This window comes from Pangasianodon hypophthalmus, chromosome 9 (genome assembly GCF_027358585.1).
Source record: "Pangasianodon hypophthalmus isolate fPanHyp1 chromosome 9, fPanHyp1.pri, whole genome shotgun sequence".
Classification (NCBI taxonomy): domain Eukaryota; kingdom Metazoa; phylum Chordata; class Actinopteri; order Siluriformes; family Pangasiidae; genus Pangasianodon; species Pangasianodon hypophthalmus.
The window spans coordinates 2,036,667-2,053,340 of record NC_069718.1 but is presented as its reverse complement, the minus strand read 5'-3'; the positions used below and the strand labels follow the sequence as shown (position 1 = coordinate 2,053,340).

The window sequence follows — 16,674 nt, the reverse complement described above, 5'->3', positions numbered from 1 at the left end:
ACAACAAATAACTCAGTGAGAAGTTTTTCCTAAATAACATATAACGTGAAAAAAAACCAAAGTGATTTTATATTATATATGTTATTATTATTATTATTATTATTATTATTATTATTATTATTATTATTATTATTATTATTATTCTGCCACACACACACACACACACACACACACACACACACACACTGCAGCACTCCTGGGTTTCCGGCTTTTTTACCTCGAGCATCCACACGGCTTGATTCCGCCTGGATATTACTGACACGCAGACGCTGATTGGTTAATCCATTAGAGACTGGATTGTGATTGGTTGGTTGTGCTGTTAGACTTGTTTTGCAGGCGTCAGGAGTGACACAGACGCAGTGGTGTTGGTTGCGCGCAGGTCGTGGATTGTTATGTGAAAATGGGGACGATTTCTCTCAACTTTTCAGCATTATTGCTGCTCTGTGCTGTTGTGCCAGCTTTCAGTGGTGAGTCTCCACGTTTTTCTGTGTGAGTGAGTGTGTGTGAGTGTGTGTGTACTTTTTAATCCTAAAGACGGTAGTTTCTCTGAAATCGAAAGTAAGCCAGTAACAGACAGCTGATGAAAGTGTTGTTTTTTTGTGGATTTAATGGACTTGCCGTGGGGTTTGTGATTAGATTCAGTGAACATTTCACTCTCACACTCAGGTCTCAGAAGTTGGGGTGTTGTTGTAGTTGTAGTTGTAGTAGTTGTTGTTGTAGTTGTAGTTGTAGTTGGTGTCTTTGTTGTTGTCGTCATTAGCACTAACAGCGCTGATTCCTCTTCTTCACTACAACTCCTCAACTTCAGCTTCTAATTTATCAGCAATTATTTGTAAGTTGTTCAAACTAATCAGGCCTACACTCATTATCCAAACGTTTTACATTATTTTTAATGTTATAGCCTGTTTTTGTTTTTGTTTTTATTTTGTTTGTTTGCTTGTTTTTTGTTTTGTTTTTGTTTATTTATGATTCAGGTATTCAAAATCAAAATGAATCTGCTTTTAGTTTGATAATGACCTGGACTATTAACCAGAAGGTGTGAGAAGAAGGCAGTACTCAGTGTTCAGTGTTCAGGCAGGTAAGGTTAGGGTGGGGCGTTACCTAGGCAACGCTTACGTCACGCTCTGAGTACGACAAGGAACAAGGAACTATTTTTTTAATTTTTTTTTTATCATGGGTTCATAAGAATTAAACTCTTAGACTTTATACCATCTGTTCTCTTTTTTCTCTTCAGCCCATGATGATTTTTTTTATATAATCATATGATCTTGTCATTTTTTTTCATCATATATATATATATTGAAAGTGTATTTATTATATGTTGGAGAAAACACAAGTGAGTGCTGGAATAAAGTGGAGTGAGAAAATGAAAGGCTTTACTTGTGACTAGGTGTAGAGCAAAAAAACCGGAAAGGCCATATTCTAAAACCGAAAGTAACCTTGTGTGTTGCGTAAGTATTCACCCCCATGGACTTTTCCACATTTGGTAAGATTTTAAGCTCCCAAATGTTAATTAGTCAATACACAAGCCTGAGAGAAGTCCACATTACGCATGCTGAGGCCTTTATGTCATCTTCTGTAGATCTGTAGTTGGAGTAGGCAAACTTCTGTGGGTCTGCTGTAAAGTTTTTCCTTACAATAACCTATTAACTTAAGTTTAATTTGTTTGTAGCAACAGTGAAAAACATGTCACGAATCCTGCTTACAGCTACAAGCTCTGATTGTGTCTCCTCAGGTTTCATTAAAAGCTTACATCTATGGTCATGGTCTTACATCATGAGTGACATCATGAATGTCACTCCTGAAATGGAATTAACTGGGGTTGTAGGTCATGAATGGACAAAGTAGCCCAGAATGTTGACTGTGAGGGAAAATGATTTATTTACAGTACAGTTACAGTTGTGTACAGTTGTGACTTTAAATAAATTTAAATAATTATTAAATAATTTAATTTAAATTTAAATAAATAAATAAATAAATTTAAATAAATAAATAAAACTAAATTAGATATTTTGGAAAGATACATGGTTAGATCTTAAATTGCTGATAAGTAAGGACTTGGCACACCTTCTGCCAGAAGTTGGGTTTGTGGCTCTGCGTTTATTGGTCTGTTTCTGCCCCCTAGTGGACTAACAGAGACTAGCTCTTTTTTCCGACTTGAGCATTTCAGTTACAGTCCACCAGAGGATTTTAATTTAGAAGCTGAGTTCTAAATTTATTTGGTGAGCCAGATCAGAACCATTATTGGGCCGGTTTCAGGCCATGGGCCACATATTTAACACCCCTGGTATAGACCTTTTACTAAACATCAAAAATCTACTTTTTTATTCTTTTTTTTTTTCATAGGTGAGCACTCTCTGTATTACACCTACACGGCTCTCTCTAAACCTCTCAATCTCCCCGGCATCTATGAGTTCACTGCACTGGGCATGCTCAATGACCGAGAACTCGACTACTACAGCAGCAAGACTCAGGCTAAGGTTCCTAAACAGAACTGGATGAGAGAGAAGATGCCACAGGATTACTGGGATAAAGGCACTCAGTCCCGCAAGAGCAAAGAGCAGTGGTTTAAGGTCAACGTGGACATCCTGATGGACCGAATGAGACACAATAAGTCTGGTTAGTCAATTCTCTTCATCATTACTCATAAAAGGGCAGGGGTCATTTCTTTATGATTCTTAATGTTTAGTGTCAGACAGTCATTATCTTCACTGCACCGTCTCCATTTCAGACCTTCATGTTCTTCAGTGGAGACATGGCTGTGTGGTTGATGAAGGTACAGATGGGAATATTAAATTTGTGAGAGGAGTTGATGAGTACAGCTACGATGGGGCTGAGTTCCTCTCCTTCGATGAGGTAAACTCGAGGTGGATTGCTCCAGTCACAGCTGCTGAGCCGACCAAAAGGAAATGGGATGATGTGCCCATCCTTAACCAGTACACCAAGGGCTATCTGGAGAAAGAGTGTGTGGACTGGCTCAACAAGTTCATGGATTACGGAAAAGAAGAGCTGAGAAAATATTGTGAGTATCCAAAGGATTTTACTGGAGTCACTTCAGTTCCTAAATGACATTCACAAAAAAGTAATAAGAACATCATAAATGTTTCTGTATTTTCAGCTTCACCAGATGTACATCTGCTTGCAAAGAAATCAGTACGTGACCCCGGCAAGTTGACCCTGACCTGCCTGGCCACAGGTTTCTACCCTCCAGATGTACAGCTGCATTTGAGGAAGCTCAGAACTTCTCTACCTGAACATCTGGTAACATCTTCAGGAGTCAGACCCAATGGTGATGGCACCTACCAGCTGAGGAAGAGTGTAGACATTGTGGAGGATGACAAATCACTTTACGATTGTTATGTGAACCACATCACCTTCAAAGAACCAGTAATTAGAAAGTGTGATGAAAGTAAATATAATATTTTACTTACTAGGAATAAATATTGTTAATACAGTTTATGTTTAATGCTGTAGTTAGTAGAAGTAGTTCCATTAGTCAGTTTTTTTGTTTTTCTTTTGTAGAAATTCTATGCCCAGATTGTACTGTACCGAAAATTCAGAGTGGTATCATCGGGGGAGTGGTTGGAGTTGTGGTCACACTGGCTGTGGTTGCAGCCGTTATCTACATCCTTAAAAAGAAGGGAATAATCAGTGAGTATAACCACATAATGACAGATGTTGTGTACTCTTATGTACTAGAATATTGTGATATACATCAGAAGGGAGAAAAGTTTATCATGTAAAGGAACTTCCTAGTAGCTGCTAAAAGGGATTGATAAGGCCAATCCATTTCATAGACTCAGACCTGTTCACGTTCACGTTACCTCGGTAATTTCGGTTAAATATTACCATTATTAAGGTACATATTAAAATGTAACACTCTAGTCTTATTTTGTCGTATTTTCCATATTCAGTCTTATCAACATCCCATAGCAGTGGATGTGAAACTGTGGAAACATACACTCCAGACACAATTCTACATTATTACAGATCATATATATCATATAGACCATTCCTGATGATATCTGGGGGAAAAACAATATAACAATATCTTCCTCTGTTGGCTCTTCCTCTATGTATCTTATACCCTGCTCATTAGGGGTGTAACAATACACTAAAGTCACGATTCAGTTCGGTTCACAATACTGGCTTCATGACTTGTAAATTAAAAATTGCTACAAACAGAGGTTTAATATTACAGACAAAATGTACTGCAGGTTCACCATATCTTAAAAATAAATAAACAAATGTATAAATTCTCCCAAAAACTGATGATTGACTGAAATATGGAACATAATGAGCAGCACCTGAGGTGGCATTTTAACTGGAAATAGAGCTCCGAAGTCGCTAAAATGCCCGCCTTCCACACCCTCTTTCTCAGGCACTCTTCGTTTAACTGTCATAACATATTTGTGTAAAAGTATAACCTATAATGCATGTAGGTTGATCTGGAGCTATCAATCACTTCACATGTGGAGGTGATTCCCTGTAATACCAGAGACTTTCCACGAAACAACACAATCATGCGACCAGCATGCTCTCTGTATATTTTAACACTATGGGTTGCTCAGATTGGGACCTCTGGTGTTCAGAAAGAGCAGTTGAATTAGATACATATTTTCCATGCTGATTTCTTTAACGTGAATCCATATTTCCACGATACACATCGTCAAATGTTTGCATTACAGTGCATCGTGTCACAATGCACTGTTACACCCTTACCGCTCTTTGCATTTTTTTTTTAGAATTCCTTATTATCCACAACAGAAAGAACAGTATTTATAATGGGCATGTTTATTTATAAGCTGTTCTGTTTCTTTAATCTGTTTAGCTTGGCCATCTAAGCGTAGCTCCCCAGCAAACAGCACTGAGGATGTGCCACTTGCAGGTAGGTGGGATTTATGGTTGGTCAGTTATGATGAACTGGTACAGGGAGAACTGGTGATTAGGACATTAATACAAGAAGAAATATTAAGCACACAAGATTGTAGGAAAATGTAAAAAGCACACTGTGAGCCATAAAGTGGTCAGAAATTAGCAATGTGTAGTACTGCACCCAGAATTCATTATTTAAATAAATTGTAAGCTAATTAGTACCATTGCACCATTTAGACTATATGTTCTCACATCTTGCTCTTATGTTACATGTTTAAAGTTAATTTTTGGTTACATCATAAAGATAAGCAACTTTGTTGAATCTGTTCAGCAAATGGACAGGCTCCAGCACCTGCTCCAGCACCTGCTCCAGCACCTGCTCCAGCACCTGCTCCAGCACCTGCTCCAGCACCTGCTCCAGCACCTGCTCCAGGTAGGTGGAATTTGTGCTTAATACGAGCCAGTGAAAAAAGTGAAAAAACTGCTTTGTAGGTCTTAGCACAATCACTTCCACAGACAATACAAAATTAACTAATAACCCTCATTACTGCTGAGATATTAATGTCTGCAAAATTTGACTGAATTTATAAAAAATAACGGTTAATTTTCGTTAGTTATTTTATGTACGATCTAGAATTCTGCCTGCTATAAATCATACACAGAGATAAAGTAGTGTGGTAAGATCACATTTATTTGAACTAATTATAGTAAATAGTTATTAGAGAGAGAGAGAGAGATTTTGTGCGTGTGTGTGTGAATTACCTGCGTCTGTGCCGCGTCTCTACTAACAATGAAGCTGTGAGTTTAACTACTGTATGTGACTGTAACTGTAGGTTACTCTGGTTACAATAGTTTATAGGCAGTGCATTAATTTAGAACGGGGATTAAACTGACTGGAACTACCTGTGCATTCAACACACCTTCCAGCCAATCAGCATCGAGTATTCAGACAGACCATGCTATAATTCCATATAAATCCTACAAACATTCAATCACTCTTTCTTGAGGTTCGTTTCTCAACCTTTCTAAAAAAAAAAAAAGGCTGCAGGAGTGCAGTCTAGTTTGCCACAAGTACAACACCTTTAATTGTCTTATCAGTAATACCTTTAATTTCTAAAAGGAAGTCCACTGCCTATGGCCATACTTGAAACATTTGATTTCTTTAGAAATAATGAATGTGTGAATGAATAATTACTGATTGTACATGACTTTTTTTTTCCAGATGTATCCATCAACATTGGTGAAAAGAGTGAAGGTGCTAAAAAAGATCCTGACAGCGGGAGTGACTCTGGTAATTTTTTTTTTCCTGAGCCACATTTCCATTAAACCAAGACCATGTCCTGAACACTCAGACGGGTGATTGGGGGAAACTTGGCCATTGAAAATATGCCTGTATATCATGTTTCTTGTAGAGGAAATGGCATTGAGCTTCTTTAATAAACCAGATCATTGTGGTGCTTTTCAGGACAAGGCAGCAGTGATGGATCAAGAGAGGGAAGCCAGGACGCTATTAATGAAAACACCCAACTGCTACCGGCCTCTGGATCTAATAATCCTGGTAATCCTGGTCAATTTATTTATAAACAATGTTAATTTAAAAATAGTATGTGACGTAAGTATTATAGAAGAGCTGTGAAGAGCTGTTTTGAGATGTAGGACACCAATATTTTGACATCCAAGCTAGAAAACTCAAAAATACTGAAATTTGCATTTATATCTAAACAACACTGCACTTTAATGTAACTTTAAATTTACATTATTGAAATCCTGAGACACAGAGAAAGTACATTTTGAACACCCACCAAGCACAGCTAGAACCTTAATGTTTTGTAAAAAAAAAAAAAAAAAAAAAAAAAATCAAGCTCACAATCATGTCTTACAAATCTGCTAGCTGACGTTAAGTGCTTGGCTACACTTGAAAGTTCAGTTAGTAAGCACGTTGCCTGTAGCTAGCTAATGTCAGTAATATTTAACAGTAATGTTAGCAAGAAGGTTAGCTTTCTTCTGTGCTGAAGAATTTCCAAAGTACCAGAACATTTATAAACTATAAGATCAGTGAGTACAGTAGATCTGATCTGTACCTACTTTATACATTTCTCTTTTTAGTACTCACATGAAGCACATGCAGAACCTCCAGCTCACCATACTGAGGCTTCAGGTCTGTTTTTTTTCTGTCAGAGTGTAAATAAATCATGTTTATGGATGTTGCATTTCTCATATGCTGATCCAGGATGCTGACTGGATGGCAGATCAAACCTTATAGAACCAAGTTTATCTGTATATTTGAGATCGAATTCAAATATTACACCAAAAACTTTGCACAATTTAAAAAAAACAAAAACACCACCACCACCACAGGAGAATCAATTAACAGAGAGTGACAGAGTGTGCATGGTAAAATCATTTTTGTCTTAAATGATGGAATAGTTAGGTCATGAGTTTAATCTGCTATGAATTCTGGTTAATGATGCGCTCTTGTAAATCAGTACAACAGTAAATATCACTGAAATCTCCTTTACTGTATCTTATGTGTAAGAAATCAGTGCCATACATCTATTTAATGATGAATATATTTTATTTCTTTCAGGTGGAGATGCAGAGAGTGTGTGAATTTTCTCTCATCCAAGGCTTTTTTCCAGTCAGTGATTTAACCTTCAGTGCAACGTTCAAACCTTCAAAGGCAACCATCATCCCATCTATTACTATTTTACATACCTCTGCTTACTCTTCTCTGACACTGATGTTTGCAGTCATTTTCTAGCACTTTGCAAAAAATCTAAATATTAGATATTAAAATATTAGACTTAAAGACGGCAGCATGTAATAATAAGCACTTTTCCCCCTAAAATCTAATCGAGCCAAGCAATTAAGTATATGTTTAATGTATGTAGCTAAAATGTTTTTTGTTTGTTTGTTTGTTTGTTTGTTTTTAAACGTGGGCAACAATAAGCTAAAAGCTCATCCTTCTTTGAATATCCTGACAATTCTGCATTCACGTCCATCATCCTCAGATGATAGCATCAGTTCCTGCTGGGTGCGATAACGAAAGTTGCAAATGTCCGAATGAATTATTTTATAAACAAAACATTAAATTAAAATATAAAATTACAAGTAAAGTATTAAATGCAAGATTCATGCATTTCTTATAACAAATTGGGCTAGTTTTGCAAAAAAGCTTGTGGGTTGAAAAAGCAAGTCCGCGGGTGGCGTTCCCTAAGACTAGTTTAAAAATAGTCTGTGGCTGCGAAGATGATTTAAAGCAATAATTGGAATTAAATCTAATCAATCATAGACTATGACAAACAAAGGTCAAGAGTTACTCCATGAAAACTGCAGCCAAATGGTGGCATGAGGAAGATAAAAAAGGAATTTTGAAAAACACGCCCTCCTTTACGCTGACATTACCGTAATGGCATAATGACTCAAAAAATAACATCTCCACTCAAGCATGAGTTATGAGGCATCAGGTTTACTCTGCTGCACATGTAACAAGGACAGTGAAAGAACAATGAATTTATCAATAAAAATTTGATTTAAAAAAAAATAGGAAAACAATTGACCAGTCAATAAATAACATTAACAGAAGTTTGAAAATAATCAACAATTTGGACCAAACTCAAGATCTGTTAGCTTGAATAATTCAAATGAATGAATTTGGCTACGTCCACATTAATCTGGACAAATTTGAAAACGTAGCTTTTTATCTACGTTTTGGTCTCCGGTCCACACTGAGACGGCGTTTTTGTCCAGCAAAAACTGAGCAAATGGAAAAATTCAAAAAAGATGATGTATTTTTAGTCACATGATGCAAGATGGTGGACGATGTTGTGCTGTAGTTGCAGGAAGAGAGGGATGATAAAAAGGCTTACGGCAGAAGCTGATGTGGTTTTCCCATTGAAAGACTAGACTAGTAAAATACTTCTCCATTTTCCTGAGGCTGAATTTTTTTTGGGCAGGTTTCTGGTCATTTTGTGAGATATAGTTGGGAAAATTTTGACGACACCTGGCAACCCTGATCCTTTCGCATGCTACTGAATAAAAGACAAATCAATGCAGAACCTCACCATAGTTTAGGAGAATGTGATTTGATGTATAAAAGCTTTCATGCTGGGAGAAGGTCTTCCTTTTAACTCTGACTCATTACTTCAGTCTGGTGAAGATTCCCTCCCTTTAAAATGCATTAAAACTTTCAGCATCTGCTTTCTGTTTAATTTTTTTTTTTTTTTTTTTAAACTACTACTGCTGATTCACAATAATTGTTGATCAATGTTCTTTTAATTAAGCACTGTATTACAAATTACAAAGATCAGGGCTTTATAGGTATAGAATCTACATAACTGTGTTGTACCTAGATAACTCCTGTGAAAGATATTTAAAAAAGGTGAATTATATAAAATTGTTCTGTTTATTATTCACATTATGGCAGTTTAAATTGTATAGGTGAACTCCTGTGTACTATTTCTGTGATGTAATGAACATTATGCATGTTTGGTTATGATGCTGAATTTATTAAAATATATTTTTCCAACATTAATACTATATTTTGTTCATTTTGATTTTCTTTAGCTGTAGCAATACAGAAACAGCAGTAGAGGAATAATCAAGTTCATATATTTAAACATCAGATTCAGAAAATAAAGAGTAAATCCCAGTATGTGGGGCTGTTATGGTAAAATACTGAGTGTGACGGTGTGTCTACGTTTTATCAGGTAAAAGTTACATTTAATGTTGTTACACGTCCCAAAACAAGTCAGTTCCTGTTCTCACTTACGTTATAGCAGCTATAAACAGTCGTTCCCTCACCAGCCTCTCTTTATTCTCTCTTGAATTTAATAAGGCAAAAAAAAATCGCAGCTTATCACATAAAGTGTAAACTTCTCTGTCCTGAAGATGTCAGAAAACTTACAGTTACAGCTTTATCTTGGACTGTTACAAAGCACTGACACTGGAGACTCCTTCCATAAACGTTAATTTATGGACTAAACATGTCCTTACAGAAAACTTCACCATATCAACAATTACAATTGTTTTTTTTTTAAATCCATTTTTGTGTAAACTTTAAGCAATCAAATGGCAGACTGGAATACTACTGAAAGATTTATCCAAATGAGCAGATTCGCTTTTTGTCTGAGGTGAAAATTTTCCCTGCTGTTCAGGTTAGCATTAGCATGATTGAAAGAAATGATCTCTAGTTTAAATTCATATCAGCACTAGGTGTCTCAGATGTCCAGGTTATTTGATGTGAATCAAGGACTTAACACACTTTTTATAAGTTATACTGTATTTAGTTAATTTCATGAGCATTCAGAAACAATTGATATTTTAGTTAAGAAAGTCAAAGCTGATGCTAGTTAAAGTGACTAGCTGGCTAACCTGAGGTAAACCTGTACCTGACTCTCTCCTGTCAGCTCCTTCAGGTTTAGCCTCAGTGACACTTTTTATTTACTGTAAGACAGCATTGTGTGGTAAAGTTTACTTTAGTAAAATACGCCTTATGTCTCTGGTGTGGAAGAATTTCTCAGACAGCGACAATCAAAGCTTTAGAGTCGACACTAATACTGAGTATGAAAGAGTCGACTCTTTTGGGGATTAACTCACCATCAGTAGCCTGAAAACAGATGATAATAAAATTATTTTGTTTTCCTCATTGGTAGAGTTTTCTTTTTAGGTTTCAAGGCTGTGCTTGGATGAAACCATGAGTATCCCTGCGCTAATGTCATTGTGCCGCTGTGTCTATGATTCATGAAGACGTTTTATTTCCATTAAACTGATTCATTCTACAAAACACACAGCTGAGAGTCAAAAACAAGCCTCATGATTCACACAAATGAGCAGCTCAGATGTTGCAAAGAGATCTTCATTGAATCATTTAAGCTGCTGATGAAGATGATTTAATTAATCAATCAATTCTGTAATAATTTTTGAGTAATGATATTAATTTCACGTACAAAAAGTAAAAAAACAATCTCAACGTTCTCCTAAAAGAGCCGAATCTAAGAGTCGACTAGTTCACAAACGACACATCATTAGTGTAGGAGCCATGCTTACTATCTTATTTAATTTTTCTGTATGTTCATTTAAATATTACTTTGCTGCTATATTGTTAATGTTGTTTATTTCTCTGAGTTTGTGCCCTCTATACGTGTGAAGGGAAAAATGTTTAAAAGGATATGCCACCCCTGACAGGAGGGGGGCGCTGGTGTGAGAGCACACAGTCTTTCAACCGTGCGCATGGAGCTAAGATGGCATGGTGCAACAAGCCTGCAATTAGCCTTTAAGTTGTTTGTTTGTTTTATGTTGCAATTCAAGTTAATTTTGGTTTAATAAACTTCAGGTATTGTTTGGAACCTCAACAAGCCTTTCTGGATCTATTCATGCTACATTGCACGCGTCGGATTATTGCATCAAAACCTCCCACAGTGGCCAAGAAGCAAGGGACAAAACTGGAAATTTGGAACATGTTTTTTACCACTACATCATGTCGAAAGACTCTGCTTTGAAAATGGAATTTTTTTGATAAGAGGATTACTTTTGTACTTGAATGGAATAGACTGAGACCACATGACACTGCAGGGCATTGGAGGCAGCAAACAAAGGAAACTTCTCAAAGAGGTATGTGCTTGAGGATGCAATTTGCTGAGCTAATGCTAAGTTAAATTTGAATGTTATTGGAAAGACTTCCAAGTTTGATGCTGCAGACAGTGGATGAAAGAATTCAAAGATCTTGATGTGTGTAATTTTTAGAGAAGAATCAAAGGGGATCTATAACTGTAACTTACAGGCGTGTCGCAGTGTTTTTGTTTGTACTGATGAAATCAAGTGTCTCAACTCCAAGAAACCAACTGATTTTTAATAATCTGAATTAGAAGCTCGCATAAACAAATGAATCTGGATTAAAATGCAAAGAGTTTGTTGATGCTGGTGGCTGTAGTTTGTGTTTTCCTGATAGAGTTCCAGCACTTGGAGGTGAGTTCAACTGGACTACTGCAGAAGGTGAAGGAATTAAAACATTAATAAGAAAGAAAAGTCAGCTAAAGGCAACATAAAACATGCTGAGCGAAGTTGTGAATGCTTGAATCATTCATTCATTCCTATTTCTTCAGGAACTGCTTTATCCTGGTTGTGTGGATCCAGAGCCAATCCTGGGAACAGGTGGGAGAGTAGTTTTAGCAGGTGGTATTTGTCTTTAATTGTGATTTAGATAGATAAAGATCAGACCACAGTAATTATTTATTTTTTTTTTTTTTACCTGGTGTGACGGCCCCGCCCCCACACGCCTTCAATCCTCACTTCCCCCGCACACAAGAGACTCACCACTTCCCCTTTGCTGCACTGTAAATAAAGAGCATGTTTGTTTCACCACCTAACCTTGCTCCCTGAGTGTTTGTGTGCTGTGTTTAAGGTCTCGCCCGTCACAGTGGTGGAGGCACCCAGAAGGCACAGCACCCAGAAGGCAGCATGGACGCCTACTTCCAGCAGTTCCTTCAAGTGAGCATGCAACATCAGGCTGCCACCCAGGAGTTGGCCCGGCGCCTCCAGGCCACCGCCCAAGAGCTCCTGGAGCTAAAGAAAGCCACCTGCATGGCTGCAGCTGTCCCCCTCCCCGACCCCTGCCAGGAAGCCCAGCGCCTCCTCACCAAGATGTCGGCCAACGAGGATGTGGAGGTGTTCCTCCTGACGTTTGAGCGGGTTGCGCTGCGGGAGAACTGGCCCTGGGAGGATTGGGCCCACGCCCTCACCCCACTCCTCACGGTGGAGGCCCAGCTGGCTTATCACACCCTACACCCTGATCACGCTGCCACCGAAAGGGAGATTCTCCTGCGCTGCGGCCTCTCCCCAACCAGCGTGGAGGCAGAGCTCCATTGGTGGACCTACAACCCCAGAGCCACCCCTCGAAGCCAGGATTACTAAGCGGTGGCTACAACCAGAACTCCTGACGGCTACCGAGGTTACCGAGCGGGTGGCCATGGACTGGTTCCTGAGGGCTCTGCAGCCTGAAGAGCAAAAGGCTGTTGGGCTGAGAGGGGCGAGGACCCCCCGAGAGATGATTGAAGCCCTGGAGCAAGCGGTGGCGACGCTAGATATTGGCAGGGGTGAACGGCAAGAACCACCCCGACCTCCACTGGTACGGTGCCCCGACCCGACCAACCCCGGGGAGGGGAGACAAAGGACCAGCCGCCCTGCCTATGGGATGCCCCAAGACGAGTCCATGCCGACCGAGCCGGATCCCGCCGCCTCGCGACCCTTGGTGAAGCCCTGGCTAGCCGGCTGCGCCCTCCACACGATGACCCCGCCAAGCATGCCCACCATCAATGTAAAGGTCAACGGCCACCCCGTTTCAGCTGTGCTAGACACCGGGAGCACTGTCACGCTGGCGCGCCCCTCCGTCCTCCCTGTATCCAAGCCTAAGGGCTCCCTCCAAGTAACCTTTTTGCATGGAGACATCCGGGAGGTCCCCGCGGCCCAGATGAAAGTCAGCTACCAGGACACCGAGTGCCCCTTGCTGGTCAGCCTTATCGCCGAGCTCCCCGTGCCGCTGCTACTGGGCTGAGACTGGCCGGGATTCTCCACAGCCAGGGTGTCACGAGCTACACGGAGAAAAAAAGGCCAGGACACCGCGGGCGAGGATCCGGCGGGCCTGTCTGGCCCAGGGAGAAGGCGACACCGGAGCGACCTCTGCAGGTGAGCCAACATTTTGCTCTAACCCAGTGTCTGTTGTGTCTACCCAGGTTGCTTGCCAGGGGAATTTTGGAAGGGAGCAAAAAGAGGACCCCCAGCTAAAAAAACTGTTGGAGCCAAGTGCAGGTTATTGAAGGTGTTCTCCTTCATAGTAACGATTACCTGCTACCCACTTCCTAGTTCGACGGGGGCTTTTGAACCAAAGAACTGAGCTCTGGGGAGAGCCATGTGAGGAATTGGTGGTGCCCCAAGGCCGGACCCGGTGGTGCCCCAAGGCCCCAAGGCTGGACCCGGTCTGTTATACATCTGGCCCACGCGCACCCACTGGGGGGCCAGATGTATATACGAAATACACTGGAAAAGCTGAAAGACTGGTTCACATGGCCTGGAATGGATGCAGAAGTCCAGGCCTTCTGCCAGCAGTGCCCCCAATACCAGCGAACAAGCCGCTATAAGGCTGTTCCCGCTCCACTCATGCCCCTCCCCATCATAGGTGTCCCCTTCAAACGCATTGGCATGGACCTCGTAGGGTCGCTGCCAAAGTCCGCCCGGGGACACGAATACATCCTAGTCATCGTAGATTATGCCACCCGGTACCCCGAGGCAGTCCCCCTTAGGAAGGCGACCTCCCGTAACATCGCCCGTGAGCTTCTGCTCCTCTTCAGCCGTGTGGGGATCGCAAAGGACATCCTGACTGACCAAGGTACCCCTTTTATGTCAAAACTAATAATGGATCTGTGTCGGTTGTTGCAGGTAACCCACCTGAGGACGTCTGTCTACCACCCACAGACCGACGGCCTGGTAGAGCGATTCAACCAGCCGCTGAAGAAGATGATCCGGTGGGTGGTAGACAAGGAGGGCAGGAACTGGGACCTCCTGCTAACCTACGAACTCTTCGCCGTCCGGGAGACCTCCCGAGCATCCACCGGCTTCACGCCATTTGAGCTACTCTTCGGACGGCGACCTCAAGGACTGTTGGATGTGGCCCGGGAGGCGTGGGAAGGACAGCCCTCCCCGTTCTTCTCTCTCGTTGATTACGTACAAGAGATGCAGGAGCGCATAGAGCGTGTCATGCCTATCGTGAAAGAGCACTTAGAGGCGGCACAGTGTGAGCAAAAGAAGGCCCATGACCGGCCCGCGCAGCCCCGGGAATTCAGACCCGGAGACAAGGTCCTGCTCCTCATACCTGATGCCTCATGCAAGTTCCTGGCCTGGTGGCAGGGCCCATACATAGTCCTCGAGAGGGTGGGTCCCATCAATTACCACCTGCAACAACCAGGTAAGCGTGCAGACACTCAGGTATACCATCTTAACCTGCTCAAAAAGTGGACTGATCCTGCCCCTGTTGTGTCTGCATTCGCTCAGCTTCACACAGATCTGTCCGAGCGTGCCTTGGTCCGCTCAGGTGAGGAGCTCACGACAGCCCAGTCACAGGAGCTCACAGAGGTCAAAACCCCTCCGGGAGTCATGATCCGACAGCTGCCCTACCGCGTCCCAGAAGCCCGCTGTAAGGCAATCGAGGAGGAAGTAAGCCAGATGCTCCAAGACAGCATAATCAAGGAGTCCACTAGCCCCTGGTCCAGGCCTATCGTGGTGGTACCCAAACCCAACGGGAGCATCCAGCTATGTAATGACTTCCGGAAGCTGAGCCAGGTCTCAGAATTTGATGGGTATCCCCTCCCGAGGGTGGAGGACTTGGTGGAGCAACTGGGGAGAGCCTAGTTCATCTCCACGCTGGATCTGACCGAAGGATACTGGCAGGTGACCCTAAGCCTAGAGGCTAAGCCGAAAACCGCCTTCACCACCTCCGGAGGCCACTGGCAGTACCGGGTTCTCCCCTTTGGGCTGCATGGAGCACCTGCAACCTTCCAACGTCTGATGGACATAGTCCTGCGACCCCACCATCACTACGCAGCTGCATACCTGGATGCTCCTGCTCTCTCACATTGGCTAATGTTAATGTTCATGAGTCAATCATCTGAAAGCACTGAACAAGCGTGAAGCAAGCAGTTCATATGATGAAACCCACCAACATCCCAGAGCTGAAGCTGTTCTGTACTGAGGAACGGGTTAAAATTCCTCCAAGCCGATGTGCAGGACGGTTACCGGAAATGTTTACAGTTATTGCTGCACAAAGGGGTCACACCAGATACTGAAAGCAAAGGTTCACATACTTTTACCACTCACATATATGTAATACTGGATCATTTTCCTCAATAAATAAATTACCAAGTATAATATTTTTGTTTGTTTAACTGGGATCTCGTTGTCTACCTTTAGGGCTTTTGTGATAATCTGATAATGGTTTAGGTCATATTTATGCAGAAATATAGAAAATTCTAAACTTTCACAAACTTTCAAGCACCACTGTAATTAGTTCGAACAAAAACTTGAATAAAACAGTCAGGGGGTGTGTGGAGTCAGGGGGTGTGGTTAAGCACCGTCTTGTGAATGGAGGGCGGAGCGAGAGAAGGTGAGTGACACGAATTACACACACCTGTGGCAAATTTTCCTAATTATTGTTCTGTGTTGCAGTGAGACAGAGAGCATAAGGAGGAGACGAGCACCTCGAGTGAATATTTTGATTTCTAGGCTTTGGGTGGTGAATCAAGTTGGGGAAAAAAGTCAATATTTTACTTTTTAAATTTGTGTGAGTGTCAAGAAAAACAAAAAAAATAAAAAGCCGTTTATCTATTTTCATTTGGAAATCGAAACCAAATGAATTGAAGATCCACTCAATGCTTTTTTTTTTTTTTTTTTTAGAAATTAATTATCCTTCATTTTGACATTCAGACACACACATTAAGCTTTAAATTCATTTTCAGATTGCTTTTTTGCAAACCACAAAAATTCAGTTTCAGTTCAAAATTCTCTCAGCTCGTGTCAATGGTACAAATTCAAAATAAAAACATTCATATTCAGATATCTGCATTTCAGCTCAAACTGTCCAATGGTAGTTTGACTCGTGCAGTCGAGCAAACACACACACACACACACACACTAATGTCTGAACACCATGCTCAAGTTCCACCAGCTCCATCCTGCAAGATCAGCATCTACCCGGAGACTTGTGACGTCAGACCGCGCTTTTATTTCCTATTGGAGAGATATTTCCGCTCA

At 41.2% G+C, this 16,674-nt stretch overlaps 2 protein-coding genes across 9 annotated transcripts; both read left to right on the top strand.

The window, feature by feature from the left end:
• The first annotated feature begins 313 nt into the window (after nucleotides 1-313).
• LOC113524929 (major histocompatibility complex class I-related gene protein) lies at nucleotides 314-9,552 on the top strand. 8 transcript variants are annotated; one of them, XM_053236665.1, is made up of 11 exons: nucleotides 314-467; nucleotides 2,347-2,619; nucleotides 2,732-3,022; nucleotides 3,119-3,409; nucleotides 3,523-3,651; nucleotides 4,832-4,888; nucleotides 5,207-5,308; nucleotides 6,098-6,166; nucleotides 6,341-6,433; nucleotides 6,982-7,033; nucleotides 7,463-9,552. In XM_053236665.1, the coding sequence occupies exons 1-10, from the start codon at nucleotides 401-403 to the stop codon at nucleotides 6,990-6,992; spliced, it is 1,383 nt and encodes a 460-aa protein (XP_053092640.1). In that variant the 5' UTR covers nucleotides 314-400; the 3' UTR covers nucleotides 6,993-7,033; nucleotides 7,463-9,552. The 8 variants fall into 8 exon arrangements, with proteins under 8 accessions (XP_053092640.1, XP_053092642.1, XP_053092641.1 ...); XM_053236667.1 differs by lacking the exon at nucleotides 6,982-7,033 and having other exon boundaries at nucleotides 5,207-5,272; XM_053236666.1 differs by lacking the exon at nucleotides 6,982-7,033 and having other exon boundaries at nucleotides 5,207-5,284.
• A 3,289-nt stretch (nucleotides 9,553-12,841) lies between these two features.
• Nucleotides 12,842-16,219, top strand: LOC128318860 (uncharacterized). The gene is made up of 3 exons (XM_053236918.1): nucleotides 12,842-13,235; nucleotides 13,286-13,557; nucleotides 14,308-16,219. Exons 1-3 carry the CDS (start codon nucleotides 12,842-12,844, stop codon nucleotides 15,274-15,276), a joined length of 1,635 nt encoding a protein of 544 aa, XP_053092893.1. The 3' UTR covers nucleotides 15,277-16,219.
• The last annotated feature ends 455 nt before the right edge of the window (nucleotides 16,220-16,674 follow it).